The sequence below is a fragment of the Anomaloglossus baeobatrachus genome, chromosome 3 (assembly GCF_048569485.1).
Source record: "Anomaloglossus baeobatrachus isolate aAnoBae1 chromosome 3, aAnoBae1.hap1, whole genome shotgun sequence".
NCBI classification, from domain to species: Eukaryota; Metazoa; Chordata; class Amphibia; order Anura; family Aromobatidae; genus Anomaloglossus; species Anomaloglossus baeobatrachus.
Window position 1 is genome coordinate 487964714 of NC_134355.1, and position 17555 is coordinate 487982268.

The window sequence follows — 17555 nt, forward strand, 5'->3', positions numbered from 1 at the left end:
GACGCACATCCGGCATCGTTAGCGACGTCGTTGCGTGTGACACCTAAGTGCGAATCCGAACTATCTCAAATAGGTTGAAAATCGTTAATCGTTGACATGTCGTTCACTTTCAAAATATTGTTCATCCTTTGGATTGCAGCAGACATATTGGTACGTTTGACACCCTGCAAACGACGAACAACATCCACACGACCGCCTTGGTCAAACAATATATCGCTGAACGATTTTGCGTCGCTTGTGCGATCGTTACGTGTGACCACTAATAAACGACCTATGTGCGATCTCGGCAAATCGTAACTACGATCTGGGTGTGTCACGTCGCTCATGAGATCGTTAGCTAAATCGTAGTGTGTAAAGCGGCCTTTAGTCTCCTGCTCTGTCTTATACTCACCCCCTTCATCTGTTTCATCATTACTTCGATTCGTCTTTGGCAGTTCGTGACCTGCCGGCTTGCTTCATTATTTCATAGAGTCACCGGAGGTCACAAATCAATACAAGTCTATGAGAGCCTCGTTCTATATGACTTCCAGTTCACTCCATGAAACACTGGAGCGAGTTGGCAGGTCACAAACTGCATAAGACGGACCGGAGCGACTAGAGGGTGTGTATAAGATCTGGGGTAGGGAACTTGGGTTTAAAGCACCATGTCAGAGCTGAAATAAAAACAAAAAATAAAAACACTGGAGTGGGGCTTTAAAGAGACTTCTGTGTAAAAATTCTATGGCTGTCGTATAGTTTAGCATATGGTATTCATACTTTTAGTAAATTCACTGGAAATTCATTTAGTGCTGATGACAAATCACAGGGATTGTCTTTATTTTCCGATGTTGACATTTCTGTAGCTCTTAACGTGTCTGAATCATGAGCACATGGACTAGTTGCAGTTGTGTTATTAGTGCTGCATGTGGTAGGTGATATAATTTCAGGTGGTTGATCAGAGGGCACTGGAGCTGCTGACGACACAGGACCAGGTAATGGTAAGCTTGTCATATGAAATATGTTACCCAAGCGGCAGCAGATCTAGAAAAAGAAAATCAGAAAAAAAGCTTAAATATGAATATAAATCAAACAACTAAATGGAGATCAACTATCTGTAGTGGGTGTAGGAGGAAACACATATGATATTATATACAATAATAATAATTCCTCTATTGAAAAACCTGAATTGTTTTACATAGGTGTACACTATTTTACTTTTTTCTTCTTTTAAAAGCTTTCCTGGTGAGATGGATTTTTTTAAGCTGTAGGTCTGGGTGAGCAAAGCAGACTGGAGGTGACGGTGAAGTGGAGCAGGTCTTGACAGATTAGAAGTGGATAGAGAAGAGCGAACCCGTGGAAGTTCGGTTTGGCAGGTTCATCCAGACTTTAGATAAAGTTCAGTTTGGGATCCGGACTTGACCTGAACACCAATTGAAGTTACTGATTGGGAAGTTCTGGTCTCTGCCCACATGCAGCCAGCTATAAACAGAGGCGGAGGAGGAGGAGGCGGGTGGGCAGGGTTTTTCAACTATTTCTTTTGTACCCACTACATATGATCATGTTGTTTTTACCCTCAGTGCGAGCCGTTCAAACACTGCAAGCGGCTCGCACTGGGCTGAACACCGAGTGTACCCGAGCACAGCAATGCACGCGCTAGTGATTTGCCTATGTAAAGCACCTGAACTCCGAACCTGAACTCTGTTTTTTTGTAAAGTCTGTGTTTGGTACAAACACTGAACACCGAATCTCGGGTTCGATTATATTTATACGTGGATCAGCAAGGTTGTCAGACAGTTAAGCAGAGCAGGTAAAACAGATGAAGCTAAGCCAGGAATGCAGATACACATAGGAACAATGAATTTATAGGAAACTAGTATCTTCCAGCAAAGTTTCAATTTTTCACAAAAATGCAGTCTGATATATTCCAGCCAGGCAATTAATAAGAGATATAACAGAAGTAAATGCATTTTGGGATCTTATTCCATGGTAATGAATACTCAATGGTAAAACAGAGAATTAAATTTAGTCTGGTATCTTTCAGCAAGGAACATAGTCTATAGCAGCAATATATGTCAACTGGAACTTACAGTGCAGTGATAAAATTGTTTACTAAAGGATAACCGTGTAGTATAGGCCTTGATTTTAGTGGCCAGGTGTGAACAAGACAGGGAACAGTTGCGAGAAATTGGTAACTTGCTGAGAGCTTGGTGTGGAAATTGCTGTGGCCATAGAATAGAAGTCAGAAGAAGCTGAGGAGATGACAGACTCATTGCTGGAGTTGAACCAAGAGAAGTAGTAGCCCAGTCCTTACAAACAAGACAATTGTGGGCCATGCTACTTAATAACAACACCTGACCTCTTCCAGAATCAGTCTTAAAAGGTCTATTGTGATAATCTCAGAGGAGTTTGCCGAGATACCTGAGAAACCCAGTGTGGACAACTGTAAAGGTGAAGTGGCCGCGGGTAAGACCGCGGCTGAGTTCCCATAATCTGCGCCAACAAAATCCCCACGCTCAAATTTTATGCAAGGGTACATTTCTTTACTGGTAAACATTTCAATGACACACGCAGCTGGCTTAGCAGCACACATAATCAGGGTTTGCTATCCGAGTCTCTAACTTCGGACACACGGCACAGAACACAAAAAAACAGCAATGATAAACAAGAATTCTGTCCCTGACTTGCCCTATGGGTTACATTACCAGTCCAAAACACAAGGAGGGAGAGCTCCCACGTAGCAGGCCTGGACTCTGGGTAAACGGCGGCGACTCCAAGGAGCAGAGATGGGGAAATCTTCAGCCCTCTCGTCAGAGGACTAGCATACGGTCTCTTGGTATGGAGGAAGGAGACGGTCCGGAGGTCCCTTGAATCCAGTATCACATCTGCAGCCGTTCTGGCAATCCCTCACACTTCAGCGATGAGGGCAGTCCGAGGCAGGTCTGCTCTGATACAGCTCCAGTGGCTCAGTGAGCTTTTTCCTGCACTTTTTTCCTGTACAACCAGTGTTTGTGGGAGGGGATCAGATTTTACAGTGTCCGCCCCTCGAGCAATTTCAGCACTTGTCCACAAGGTGGCAGCACCATCCTGTGTAATGTCAGTCTCCATGTCCTTTTCAGTCAAAAAACAGTCAGAGCTGTTCGCCTCATTACATATCCCCCCACTGAAAGGTTGGCAGTCCCTGTCAACATTCACAGGTTCCAGGGCAGCGAGGACTGAGGCTGTGGCAGGGGGAGGCTGAGAAGCGGGCCATACATACTGGTCCCTATAAGACTGCCCAGGAGGAACCCCGGCAGTGGTGCGGGTAGTACGCCGCAGAGGTTGATTTCCCTCCACTCTATCACCGGTTACACTCTCTACCTCCGTCAGTTCCCTAGAGGAAGGGCCAGTCTGTGCAGGCGGGTAACCAGTCCCGGAGTCAACAAGGTCACTATGCTGAGTAATGTCAATGGTGTCAGTCCTGTCAGCAGTGTCGTCCTCACCGGGTACTGTGGTCAGGGAGTCAGGCTGGGATCGGCAGGGGCGCAACATATTCCGGTGCAAGGTGCGAGAGTTGCCGCTATCTTCGCCGCGGACTCTGTACACATGACCATCAGGGTAGGGGCGCTCAACTACCTGATAGACTTCAGCTTCCCACTTAGCTTGGAGTTTTCCTTGAGGCTTCTTAATACGAACCAGGACTAGCTGTCCTACTTCTAAGGGTTCTTCCTGTACGGGGAGCGGGTCAGCATGTCTCTGGCCCCGGATTTGTTGGCCTACCAGTCGGTATACAGTTTCCATCTTCTGACGATGAGTGTGTAGCCAGGATGGATAGGTACCGCCGGTATTTTTTTCAGGACTGGTCAGGTTTAGGTCATGGACCCCTTTTCCTGGGCGGCCAAAGAGAAGAGTGTGTGGGGTAAAACCCGTCACGGAGTGGACTTGATTGTTGTAGGCCCACACTAGATCCGGAAGGAATTGGGGCCATTGGTCTTTCTTGTCATCGGCTAAGGTGCGGATCAACTGGAGTAGAGTCCGGTTAAAGCGCTCACACGCACCATTCCCCTGTGGGTGGTAAGGGGTGGTTCTGGACTTCTGGATCCCATACATCTGATGCAGCTCCTTGATAATTTGACCTTCAAAACAAGCGACCTGATCAGAGTGCAACCTCTCCGGACACCCATAGACCTGGATGAACTGTCGACAGATGGCCCGCGCAGCTGACTCGGCAGTCTGATCTTTGGTAGCAACAGCAACTGCGAATTTTGTGAAATGGTCTACCATAACCAGACAGTATTGGTAGCCACCACTCGCCGTCCCAATCGACAGGTAGTCCACCATCAACAGCTCAAGGGGCCGGGATGTCTCAACTGTTTGGACAGGTGCACGCTGCTCAGCGGACTTGTAAAGCTCACAGGTGCGACAGGCTTGGCAGACATCTTCAACCAGCTTGCGGAGTCCCGGACAGTAGATGGACTGTTGGACCCACCGGAAGGTCTTGTCTATTCCAAAGTGGCCGTTCCTCTTCTGTGCTTCTCCCACCATCTCACGGACCATTTGGGCCGGCACTACAACCTGTAGGCACTCCTCCAGCATATGGGAAAGGAAGATCCTCCGGTATAGCACTCCTTCTCTCAGAATCAGATGATCCCATTGGCTGAGCAGGGTCAGGGTACTGGTGGACAGTCGTGACCGCGTGTCAGAGGACGGCTTCTGCTGCTGCTTCACCCATTGTTTGAGTAGGGCACATTCAGCATTCTGGTCCTGGATTCTGCACCATTCCTGTGGGGACAGTGGGGACCCTACTGGAGTGCCAGCCTCATCCACAGCATACTGGCGGCAAACCATCATCTGCCGGGCTAATCTTGTGAAGTCAGGCATCTCGTCTCCTTCCAGCTCTTCGTCCCGGTCCTTAGTGGGCGAGGGGGATGTCCTTCTGGACAGGCTGTCCGCATTCTGATTTTCAGCCCCAGCTCTATATTTAATCTTGTAGTTAAACTTGGAGAGCCGAGCCATCCATCGCTGCTCCATAGCCCCAAGTTTCGCATTTTCTAAGTGGGACAACGGGTTGTTGTCCGTCAGGACTAGTACTTCTGCCCCGTCAGATATCTAGCAAATTTCTCAGTCATTGCCCACATCAAGGCCAACAGCTCCAGCCGGAATGAACTGTAATTGGTGGGATTCTTTTCACCTTCATGTAGGGACCTACTGGCATAGGCTACAACACGTTCCTTGCCTTCTTGTACCTGTGAGAGTACTGCCCCCAGACCCTGTAGGCTGGCGTCAGTATGTAATTGAAAGGGCAGGGTGTAATCTGCATATGCCAGGATGGGGGACGACGTCAAGGCACCCTTTAGAGCTTGGAAGGACTCTTCTTGGGTAGGCCCCCAATTGATGCGGCGTCCTCTGGGACTGTTGGTAGTCCCTCGAAGCAGGTCATGCAGTGGTGCGGCAAGCCGGGCGAAGTTCTTGACGAACCGACGGTAGTAGCCTGCCAGTCCCAGGAAAGCCCGGACCTCCTTGACAGTTGTGGGCTGTGGCCAGTCCCGTACAGCGGCTATTTTCTCCGGCGATGGTTGTACACCTTCGGCCGAGATCCTGTGGCCCAGGTAATCGATCTCCTGCTGTAGAAGACAGCACTTGCTGGGTTTCAACTTCAGGCCATGTTCCCTTAGCCTCTGGAATACGCGGCCCAGCTTCTGTAGATGTTCTTCGAACGTGGCTGAATAGACCACAATGTCATCAAGGTAGATGAGGGTGAAGTCGAAATTGAAGTCTCCCAAGCAGCGGTCCATCAGCCTCTGTAAAGTTCCTGGCGCGTTGTTCAGGCCGAAGGGCATCCTGTCAAACTCGTACAGACCCATGGGTAGGATGAAAGCGGTCTTTTCTCTGTCCTTTTCGCTCATGGGTACCTGCCAATAGCCGCTGGCCAGATCCAGGTAGAAAAAATACTTGGCTTTCTTCAGAGCCGTCAGGGATTCTTCGATCCTCGGCAAAGGGTATGAGTCCCGGGTGGTGCAAGCATTCAGGCAGCGGTAGTCCACACAGAACCTCAGGGATCCGTCTTTCTTTTTAACTATTACCACCGGTGCAGCCCAGGGGCTCTGGCTCTCTCGTACCACTCCGGCATGGAGCATGGAATTCAGGAGGCTTTTCACTTCTTGGTATTGCTGGGGTGGTATCTGCCGGTATCTCTCACGGATAGGAGAAGCGTTACCCGTAGGGATCTCGTGTTGGATACTGGTGGTGCATCCAAAGTCGGTGTCATGCCGGGCAAAGGACGCCTGGTGTTCCTGTAGTAGTTTTTCCACCCGTGACACTTCCTGTTTAGAGTATTGGGATGTATCCAGCTGACACTTCTCTAGCAGCTCCTTTCCAGCTTCAGTGTCATCTGTGGCGGTGGCCATGGCAGAAACAGTCACTGTCCAGTCTCCCTCTGTCGATCGGGCAAACTGGAAGGGGCCCCTGGGATTCACCTCTGTAGGTAGGGCGTAGACTCTGGCGAGCTGTGTCCCCGCTTCTAGGTCGACGCCTACACTAGCCGTATTGCTCAGCCGGACAGGGATCCTTCCCCTCCTCACGACAGCCAGAGTGCGAGCGACTAATGGGTTCAATTTTCCCTTCCTCGGGGTTTGCGGCTCAATCAGTACCTGCACGCCTTCAAGCGGTCTTGTGGTGCTAAGGGGTAGCAAGATAATTGTCTCCTTTTCAGCCGGTAAGGTGATCCTAGTGTGGCGAGGCACGGTGATAGTGGCTATGGGCCGTTGTTCCTCTGCCATTTGCTGTAGGCTGCAGGCCCGAACCACTCTTCGGAATGCTCGGCGGGTGGCCCCGTGTGTGGTAACTTCCTGCCAGTACTTGGGTCCCCGCTTGGTAAACAATAGCAGGTCCAGGTCTTTCAGGATGTTCATCCCAATAATCATGGGCGTGTCCGAACCGAAGCCTTCTTTGACCACGATTATCCCCCTCTTCCCGAGGACCTGTCCACACATTTCGGTGCTCATCCAAGCTACTCCCGTTACTGGAATGGGTAGATTATTGGCCGCTTTGATCTTGATGACGGTATTCGGGTCATAAGCAGCCCGTGGTTGTAGATATTTCTCGTAAAACTGTTCTGAGATGGTGGACACCTGGGATCCAGTATCCATTAGTCCTTGCACGGCAACTCCCTCTAGCATTACTTTCAGTGTAGGACTGTTTAATGCAAGCTTGCTCCTTTGTTGGCTCCTTTTCTCCGTGGTCTTCCCGGTCGAGTAAGCCTCCTCAGCCGGGGTGTCTAGTTTAAAGGTGCCCGCTGTTGAGAGGCATGGCTTGGCGGTTCTAGTGGATCGGCCTGGGGTTCCATCCGCTGTTTCGAGTGAAACGCCGCTTGCTGGGTTGTTTGAGAGTCCACTCGATGGAACGGCTGCGGGTCGGGTTGGAAGGAGTTCTTGGGGCAACGGTTTGCTTTGTGACGGGGGTCACCACATGTCCAGCACTTCCCCATAGGCCGGCTAGGTTGCCGTCTCACTTGCCTATCCGCCTGTTGGTCTAATGTGAGCTGCAGCACCTGCTTCTGTAAATCTGCCACCATCTGCTTCAGTTCCTCTGTGTCGCTGTTCGGAGTATTTGTACTGTACATGGATCTGCAAGTAGCGGTACAAGTCTCTGTTCCCATAACAGGTCCCCTAGAACGTTCTATGGCTTCTTGTTTAACCTCAGCAAACGTAAGGGCTGGATTTATCCGGAGTAAGTCCTGCAATGAGCGGTTGAGATACGGATCTCTCAGTCCTATTACGAATTGGTCCCTCAGCACCAGGTCGCGGGAGGATGTACCAGCTAGATTTTCTCCATTTTTGCAGGCTTGTTCCAGCAGTACTTGGAGGGCGTTCGCATATCGAGGAATGTCCTCCCACTCGAGCTGTGTACGCTGGAAGAACATGTAGCGCAGTGTTCCCAGGTATCTGGTCGGCCCATAGGTGTTCTCTAGCACCCGCACCAAGTCATCTAATGTACGCTGGCCCCTAACCGTCTCCAGTCTGACCGTCGTCCATGCTTCCCCCTCTAATGTCAGCATAGCCATTTCCGCTAAGGTCTTAGGGTCAGCATTATACATTTCCCCCACTATCCTAAGTTGTTCCGCCCATTCAGGTACAGGGTAATTCCGTCCATTAAACTTTCTCACTTGATTTACAATAGACGCCGGAGGAGCTGTCTGACTATAAGCTACCACCGGGAGGGGATTTTGCTGGTCACAGATCCTGCCGACTACGCCAGATGAAGTGGCCACGGGTAAGACCGCGGCTGAGTTCCCATAATCTGCGCCAACAAAATCCCCACGCTCAGATTTTATGCAAGGGTACATTTCTTTACTGGTAAACATTTCAATGACACACGCAGCTGGCTTAGCAGCACACATAATCAGGGTTTGCTATCCGAGTCTCTAACTTCGGACACACGGCACAGAATACAAAAAAAACAGCAATGATAAACAAGAATTCTGTCCCTGACTTGCCCTATGGGTTACATTACCAGTCCAAAACACAAGGAGGGAGAGCTCCCATGTAGCAGGCCTGGACTCTGGGTAAACGGCGGCGACTCCAAGGAGCAGAGATGGGGAAATCTTCAGCCCTCTCGCCAGAGGACTAGCATACAGTCTCTTGGTATGGAGGAAGGAGAAGGTCCGGAGGTCCCTTGAATCCAGTATCTCATCTGCAGCCGTTCTGGCAATCCCTCACACTTCAGCGATGAGGGCAGTCCGAGGCAGGTCTGCTCTGATACAGCTCCAGTGGCTCAGTGAGCTTTTTCCCGCACTTTTTTCCTGTACAACCAGTGTTTGTGGGAGGGGATCAGATTTTACAGTGTCCGCCCCTCGAGCAATTTCAGCACTTGTCCACAAGGTGGCAGCACCATCCTGTGTAATGTCAGTCTCCATGTCCTTTTCAGTCAAAAAACAGTCAGAGCTGTTCGCCTCATTACAAAGGGAAAATGCTACAGGAGTTAGGAGGCAGGCCCTGCGCTTCTACCTGGATAAGTTAGTAACAGGACCTCCTTTCTAGTGCAACTCCCAGAAGAGTTTGTAACAGAACGAAAAGAATGTTTGGCATGAAATGTCCTGAACAAGATTGGAGCACTGCTATATCATTAATGAATCAGTATCTTACTTCGTGAACATATCTATTTTAGTCTATGAAGTAGAAGAGGTTCCCATTAACCTTCCTATAGCCCACAATTTTCTTATTTTCATACTCAATGTCACGATCAGATGCAGTTGTATTGACAACAGGAGAGAATTTATTTAGGATCTATGGATATAGTAAGGAGATATGAAAAACACTAGGAATTAGTAAGAAAAAAAAAAAAGCTGCATGCCTTTCGTCTTATTTTGATACACAGCCAAACTATGCGCAGAACTGGGGGCTGCAGCCTCTATCAGTATGCTTTATCATGGCTGGGTATCATAAAATGGGGGTCCCTACGCCAGTTTTTTTATTTATTTCTTTTTACTGTACGATAGACCCACAGTCCGGGTCTTTGATTGGAAGCGTCAGACGTTGTCACACAGGCTGCAGGCGCTTCTGACTGCAATCGATCACAGATGCTGGTGGGCGGGGAAAGCAGTGCATATGCAATGAAGGTAATGAGCAGCCCCGAAAGTGAATGAGATTTTCTAGAGTTTTTTTTATTCTGTCTGTTACAATTGAAGTGTACATACTATAAAAATTACAGATCTGTCCATTCTTTGTAGGTGGGAAAAGTTGCAAAATCGGCAGTGTATCAAATACATATTTTCCCACTGTATGTGAGGGCACTTCTACCAGGATGTCACATAGATCCAAGGATCTTGGTAGTGTATCAATAACGAAGCTCTTCCAAGTCAGACAGTAGGTGAGAATGAAGTCAAACCAATAGAAGAAGAGTGACCATCAGGATTGACAGAGATTCAGTCACCAGGGAGCCTGACTATACTCCAGGATTTTTTATTCCAAACAGATGGTGACCACATACTTTGCTCCTTCAAGTACTGTAGATGACACCATTTGGAGTAATTCCGTTCTGCCAGAGAAATTTTCTTGGAGAACAACCTGCAAGCAGTATTTAGATTCTGAAGAATTTTGTGATACAACGCCTTCTACACCAAAAACAGAGGCATCCACTTCTAGGAGGTATGGCCTATCAACATCAGTGTAGTGTAGAAGAGAAGCATTGTGGAAAGAAGACTTGAACAGCAGAATCCGTACAGTTTCAATAATTAATGACCTTCCAAATGAGGGCCATAAGACCAGTTACCACTATAGAGAAGTGTTTATTAAACTTGGAATAGTAGTTTGCAAAGCCTAGAAAGATTTGAAGTGTGAAGCCCCGCTAACGCTGTGTCGGTGCATTACCTTCAGGGACTCCACGCAGCTGGATCTTGTCACCGGTAGGAAATCTTCTGTTTGTCGTGACGCCACTCTCAGAATTGCGGTCAGTGGGGACCGCCACTGCAGATTAAGGGATGCCTGGGGCTGATGGTGGGTGCAGTCGGTTGTAGTAGCCTCCTGAGAGTGAGGCAAGCCCCAGGGCCCTGTGTAGGTGTGTAGAACCACAAGGCGCAGAATAACTCCACACAAGCAGAATGTCTTTCAGGGGTTTTACTCACTTCAGATGGCAGGGTGAGTAACCCGGGCGTAGCTGGGATTAACCAGGCTGGAACCAGGTGTCCTTCAGGCTGACTGGTGAGGGTGACTACCGACTCGCCTTCCTTAGCCCTTGGTGGTTTGGAGTAACCCCGACTTTTAGTCCCTATGGGGGTCACCCAGGGAAGATGCTGAAGCCTCTCTCCCCTTCGTTGGTTTGCCGTTTGCTTGTCGCCTGGACCAGATCACTCCAGCTGCTTGCCTCCTGTGAACTATGGGCCCTAACTGTGGCTACGTGGCTGCGGCTTTTGGGTGTTGTGGTGTGGGCTTTGAGGGCCCCACACCGGCAGGTTTAGCAAGGAAAGTTGGATCTATCCCCGCTCCGGGATCTGCCGCCCGTTTGGGCCTGGTACTCCCTAGCAGTCTCCTTACTTCCCACTCCGTGCTCTCTCTAGCTGAGATGGGTTTCGGGTAGCACCCCTAGGTGACCGTTCTCCCCCGTCGGTAGCCACTGCGCGGACGCTGTCAGACTGCAACAGCCCCAGGGGTCTGCTCTCCTCTGAGCTCCCTGGACTCTACACTGAACCGGCTCACTGCCCCTCCTCTCCTGTTCTTGCCTACGCCACCTAGCAACCAGGCTCTCTTACCACACCCCTTGAGAGGAGATGGAGGCTTTTGGCCCCCTCCACTATTCCAGTGGAGGTGAAGGCTTTTCCCCCTCCTGGGATCCCCAGGGGTCCTCTCAAAGGTACATGTGTGAGACCTGATCACTATGCGCCTGTGTAGTCACACCTCGGTCAGCCTTCTGGATTACCTGTATTGTACTGTCCCCAGCATGGGTGCAGTACTCAGTGGTGCCTGACCAGGTCAGGGGCGCCACATTCCCCCTTAGTTATCACCAGCACGTCCTCGGGCTGCAAGACAACATTTTAAAATGCATAAAACATTAAAACATGTAAAACATTTTAAGATCACCAGGTACCATACATCACCACCCTCCACCCACAAGTCCGTTAACCCACCCAAAACCCTTTCACGTTGGCCGCGCCTTCAGCCACTTCTGGCAGGATGTAGAGGCGGCTTTCATGGGCTGGTGGTTTAAGGGTATACCTGGCCTGGTGGATCCGCGCCTTCAGCCTCTTCTGGCAGGATGCAGAGGCGGCCTCCACAATTGGTGCTGACCAGGTACCCTCTTTGTGGTGGAGAGCCAGGCCCCATAAACAGGCATGCTCTCTGGTTGCAGGTGAGCCAAGGCCCTATATACGGACGTGCTCCCTGGTTGCAGACGAGCCAAGCCCCTAAACAGGCTGGCTCTGGTGGTGGTGCCTCTGGTGTAACTATTTACACTGCGAGAGTTTGTGGCTATAGCCAGTTCATAGCCTTAAGGTTCATTTCTCACATCAGTTTATGTGGGCACATTGCTTAAACTTGTAACGTTGCAAACTTTTTCAAAACTTATCAAACTGGTAACTTGCTGTATTTCTTTCTTTATTTTATGCAGATTCCTCCTCACCAGGGCTTGGGCCTGTAGGGCTGCGGCACCTGTTGCTTTCTTGACCTCTTTCTTCGTCCGTGGTAGTCTCATCAGTAGGTTCCTTATCCGTTCTTTCTCTATCTCTGTCTTTCCTTTCTTCTTCTGTGTCTGTTACTCTTTCTTTAGGACAGGGTGTTACATCAAGCGCATACCAGCCTCTTTCTCCTTGATGCATTGTAAATTGCACTGAATCTCCCATTCTTAGGTTCCTTCCAGGATGTCCTCTGGGCAAATTAGCTCTAACGTCCCTTCTATTGACAAAAATGCCTTCTTTTATACCTGGTGCTACTATGAAGCCGTATCCTGATTTTAGGCTGAAATCTTCTACTACTCCTCTACAAAGGGGTCCTCTGACCTGGGCTTTGGACCTTCTCAGGAACCGTTTTTCCTCCAAATCTCTGGCCGTGATTTCCTTTTTATTCTCTGGAGACTGTGGTGCAGGGGAAAACTGTGTTCTGCTATGACGCCGTGTCTTGCGGGCTGGATTCTGCAGAGTACAGCTTACAAACTCCCAGGTGAGGCTTTTGGGCAGATCTTCCTCAGCAGACGGTATCGGGTCTTCTTCATCCCAGCGGGAGTATGGCAGCATCTCTGGCTCTGGGCATGGATCCACTGCTGTTGGCTCTGGGGTCAGCTCCTCAGCTTCCTGGCCTCCCCTCCCCCTTAGTTCTTCTGAGCACTCCTTCGGTGGCAGTGCTGGGGATGGGCTTTCATCGGCAGGCCCGGACGGGGAACTCTTTGGCGTAGTGGCGGCAGGAGTTGCCTTGGGGGTGTGCGGAGGGAGCATGTACCGGTCCACCATCTCCTGTGGGAACTTGGCCTCCAGGTCAGCCTTCAGCTGCCAGTATGCGGGGTCCTCACCTACCAGGGATTTCCTAGTAGGGACTTCCTTAGACTGGGGAGCGGTGTCTGCTCTGGCCTTGCAGGCCGGGGTAAATACTTGTACGGGCTTGTCTTGGCGGGCCGCGCCTGGCATGGCGGCGGCCTGGTCTTGGCGGGCCGCGCCTGCCATGGCGGCGGCCTGGTCTTGGCGGGCCGCGCCTGGCATGGCGGCGGCCTGGTCTTGGCGGGCCGCGCCTGGCATGGCGGCGGCCTGGTCCTGGCGGGCCGCGCCTGGCATGGCGGCGGCCTGGATCAGCGTCGCTGTTGCAGGGGGCTCTGTACAGGCTGGGCTGGGCGTCGCTGCAGCAGTCTGGGCTTGGCGGGCCGCACCTGGCGTGGCTGCGGCCTGGTTCAGCACCTCACTTGCGGCGCGGACGAGCGTTGCTGCGGCGGTGGGGTCTCGGCGGGCCGGGCCTAGCATGGCGGCGGCCTGGGTCAGCGTCACGCCTGCGGCGCGGATGAGGGTCGCGGTGGCAGCCGGTTCTTTGCGGGCCGAGCAGGGCATCGCTGCGGCGGCCTGGGCTTGGCGGGCCGCACCTGGCGTGGCTGCGGCCTGGCTCAGCGTCGCCACACCGGGCGCCTCTTCAGGGACTGCGGGCGTGACAGCAGGGGTCGGGGCATTCGTGCTGGCAGGGGCAACACTGGACTCACCCATCGGTAGCAGCATCGGGGTCTGAGTCGTCACCACCCGGTCTGGCACTCGGCGCGTGGCCCTCTCCTCGTAGGCCTGAACTGCCGCGGTCATCCACAGAAACTCCGTCCGTCCCTCTCTAATCAGCCTTCCGACCCTGGCTTCCAGTTGATCGCAGAACTCGGCGAGCTCCCGACACCACCAGGCAGCGGAGCCTGGCTCTGGGTCTCTGCACTCAGACGCCATTTTCTCTAGCAACAAGCTGCTGGCTTCCCTTCTGCTCCGCCGTCTCTGGACGCTTCCGCTCTCTTCACAAGCGAGGTCAGAACTCTGCAGGGGATCTCTGGGTAGCCACACCTCTTCGTGGGCGGCAACTTCTTCCAGCGCGGGCTGCTGTTGTTTTTCAGCGCGCTTTTCATGGTGGCAATATGGCGGCGCTTCCAATTTTTCAAGCGGACCGCCCAGGCACATGGTCACCTGTCTGAACAGGTCTAGTCCTTATCCTGTTCGTGACGCCAGATGTGAAGCCCCGCTAACGCTGTGTCGGTGCATTACCTTCAGGGACTCCACGCAGCTGGATCTTGTCACCGGTAGGAAATCTTCTGTTTGTCGTGACGCCACTCTCAGAATTGCGGTCAGTGGGGACCGCCACTGCAGATTAAGGGATGCCTGGGGCTGATGGTGGGTGCAGTCGGTTGTAGTAGCCTCCTGAGAGTGAGGCAAGCCCCAGGGCCCTGTGTAGGTGTGTAGAACCACAAGGCGCAGAATAACTCCACACAAGCAGAATGTCTTTCAGGGGTTTTACTCACTTCAGATGGCAGGGTGAGTAACCCGGGCGTAGCTGGGATTAACCAGGCTGGAACCAGGTGTCCTTCAGGCTGACTGGTGAGGGTGACTACCGACTCGCCTTCCTTAGCCCTTGGTGGTTTGGAGTAACCCCGACTTTTAGTCCCTATGGGGGTCACCCAGGGAAGATGCTGAAGCCTCTCTCCCCTTCGTTGGTTTGCCGTTTGCTTGTCGCCTGGACCAGATCACTCCAGCTGCTTGCCTCCTGTGAACTATGGGCCCTAACTGTGGCTACGTGGCTGCGGCTTTTGGGTGTTGTGGTGTGGGCTTTGAGGGCCCCACATCGGCAGGTTTAGCAAGGAAAGTTGGATCTATCCCCGCTCCGGGATCTGCCGCCCGTTTGGGCCTGGTACTCCCTAGCAGTCTCCTTACTTCCCACTCCGTGCTCTCTCTAGCTGAGATGGGTTTCGGGTAGCACCCCTAGGTGACCATTCTCCCCCGTCGGTAGCCACTGCGCGGACGCTGTCAGACTGCAACAGCCCCAGGGGTCTGCTCTCCTCTGAGCTCCCTGGACTCTACACTGAACCGGCTCACTGCCCCTCCTCTCCTGTTCTTGCCTACGCCACCTAGCAACCAGGCTCTCTTACCACACCCCTTGAGAGGAGATGGAGGCTTTTGGCCCCCTCCACTATTCCAGTGGAGGTGAAGGCTTTTCCCCCTCCTGGGATCCCCAGGGGTCCTCTCAAAGGTACATGTGTGAGACCTGATCACTATGCGCCTGTGTAGTCACACCTCGGTCAGCCTTCTGGATTACCTGTATTGTACTGTCCCCAGCATGGGTGCAGTACTCAGTGGTGCCTGACCAGGTCAGGGGCGCCACATTAGCACCAATCCAGAATATATTAGCTGAGCCTTAAGGCCCTGTTACACACAATGACATTACTAATGAGATGTCGTTGAGGTCACGGAATTCGTGACGCACATCCGGCCTTGTTAGCGACGTCGTTGCGTGAGACACATACAAGCGACCGCTAACGATGCAAAATATTTACCAAATCATTGATTGTTGACACGTCGTCCATTTCCAAAATGTCGTTGCTGCTTTTGGACGCAGGTTGTTTTTTGTTCCTGAGGCAGCACACATCGTTACGTGTGACACCCCAGGAACGACAAACAACACCGTAACTGCGTCCTCCGGCAACGAGGTGGGCGTGTCTTTCATGCGGCTGCTCTCCGCCCCTCCGCTTCTATTGGACGCCTGCCGTGTGACGTCGCTGTGATGCCAAACTAACCGCTCCCTTAGAAAAGAGGCTGTTCCCGTCCACAGCGAAGTCGCTAGGAAGATAAGTATGTGTGATGGGTACTAGCAATATTTTGCGCCACGGGCAGCGATTTGCCCGTGACGCACAAACGATGGGGGCGGGTGCTTTCACGATGTCACTGCGTGTAAAGAGCCCTTTACTCTGGGTTTATATGCAGACCTTTGAGAAATGGCAATTTAAGGAATTCAAAGAGATATTTTGCAAGTTTGCCATTGAGATGGTTTTGTTTAGTTTTTTTCAAAATGGAGCAAACATGAGGATGATCTGGGTGCAGGATTCTGGAGACAATGAGGACATCAATAAGGTATAGGATAATCCAAAACATTTCATTAACTCCTTTACGCCATGGTAATTTTCTGTTTTGCACTTTTGTTTTTTCCTCCCCTTCTTCCAAGAGCGATTACTTTTTTATTTTTTTTTAATATAACCTTCTGAGTGCTTATTTTGTTGCGGGATGAGTTGTAGTTTTGACTGAGACCTTTCATTTTAAGATATAGTGGAGTGGAAAATGGGAAAATAATTTCAAGTTTGGCGAAATTACAACAAAAAAAAAATGCAATTCCACAATTAATTTATGGGGATTTTTATTTACCATGCTCACTATATGGTAAAACTGATCTGGCAGTATGATTCTCCAGGGGAGTACAAGTATATACTTACCAAACATGATTTATTTTTCATTTAAATAGAGAAAAAAAATTCAGAAGTTTGTGAAAAAAATTGTTGCTTTTGGCGCCATTTTTTGAGAACAGCAACATTCTTATTTCTTGTGATCTGGGGCTAAGTGATGTCTTATTGTTTGTACCTTGAGCTGATATTTTTACTGATACCATTTTTGGGTAGATATAATGTTCTGATCACTTATTCTTGTCAACTGCCAAACCCCCCCGCATCTTACATTTTAATTGTTTTTTTTCCCAATACGTTGTCCACTGATTGGATTAATGTATTTTATATTTTGATAGATTGGACATTTCTAAAAGCAGCAATAACAAATATGAGTATTTTTTTATTAAACTTTTATTTTCAGTGGGGCAAAAGAGGGGTGATTTGAACTTTTGTGTCTTGTTTAATTTTTTTATATTTTTTTATTTATTTTTTGGTAAAAAAACTTTCTACTACTCCCCTCCAGCACTGAAATAAAAAACAAAGCAAAACAAAAAACGCTGGAGTGGTGCTTTAAGTTATGTGTAATAATGAGAAATGACATAGGAAAAAAGTATTGAACACATGTCAAAAGAGAGGTGCAAAAAGCCATGGTACGTTATGACACCAGCTGAAATCTATCAGTAATTAGAAAGCAATCCTGCAACTTAGTGAAAAATTTATATCAGCTGGTTCAAATGATGGCCTATAAAAAGATATCTCATTACCAGGGTACCACACAATAAACATATCATGATGGGTAAAACCAGTGAGCTGTCTCTAGACTTTCTCAACTTAGTGTTGCAAACCTACTGATGGCATTGGCTACAAAAGAATTTCTAAAATCCTGAAGGTTCCTGTGAGCACTGCTGGGGCCATAACCTGGAAGTCAAAAGAACATAATTTCACTATAAACTGGCCACAACCAGTGGCTCCCTACAAGAGTTATGACAGTGGAGTGAGAAGAATTATCAAAAGAGCCAAGGAGCACTTGTGGAAAGAAACAAAAATACAGAAAGACCTGGAATCAGCAAGTACAGTTGTTTCAATGAAAACAATAATTAATGCACTCAACCTACATGGCCTGTCTGCATGCTCACCACGCAAGTCTACTTTACTGAACAAAAAGCATATTCAGGCAGGTTTAAAGTTTGCTCATTAATAGGGATGATTGAGTACCTCAAATATTTGGCTTTGCGAAT

At 50.0% G+C, this 17555-nt stretch overlaps 1 protein-coding gene across 1 annotated transcript in view; it reads right to left on the reverse strand.

Moving 5' to 3' along the window:
- Positions 1 to 750: 750 nt before the first annotated feature.
- Positions 751 to 17555, reverse strand: part of SAMD7 (sterile alpha motif domain containing 7) — a 78054-nt gene continuing 61249 nt past the window's right edge. Inside the window, exon 8 of the mRNA XM_075338557.1 lies at positions 751 to 1020. Within this exon, the coding sequence (XP_075194672.1) occupies positions 751 to 1020 (270 nt within the window). The remainder of the gene's footprint in view (positions 1021 to 17555) is intronic.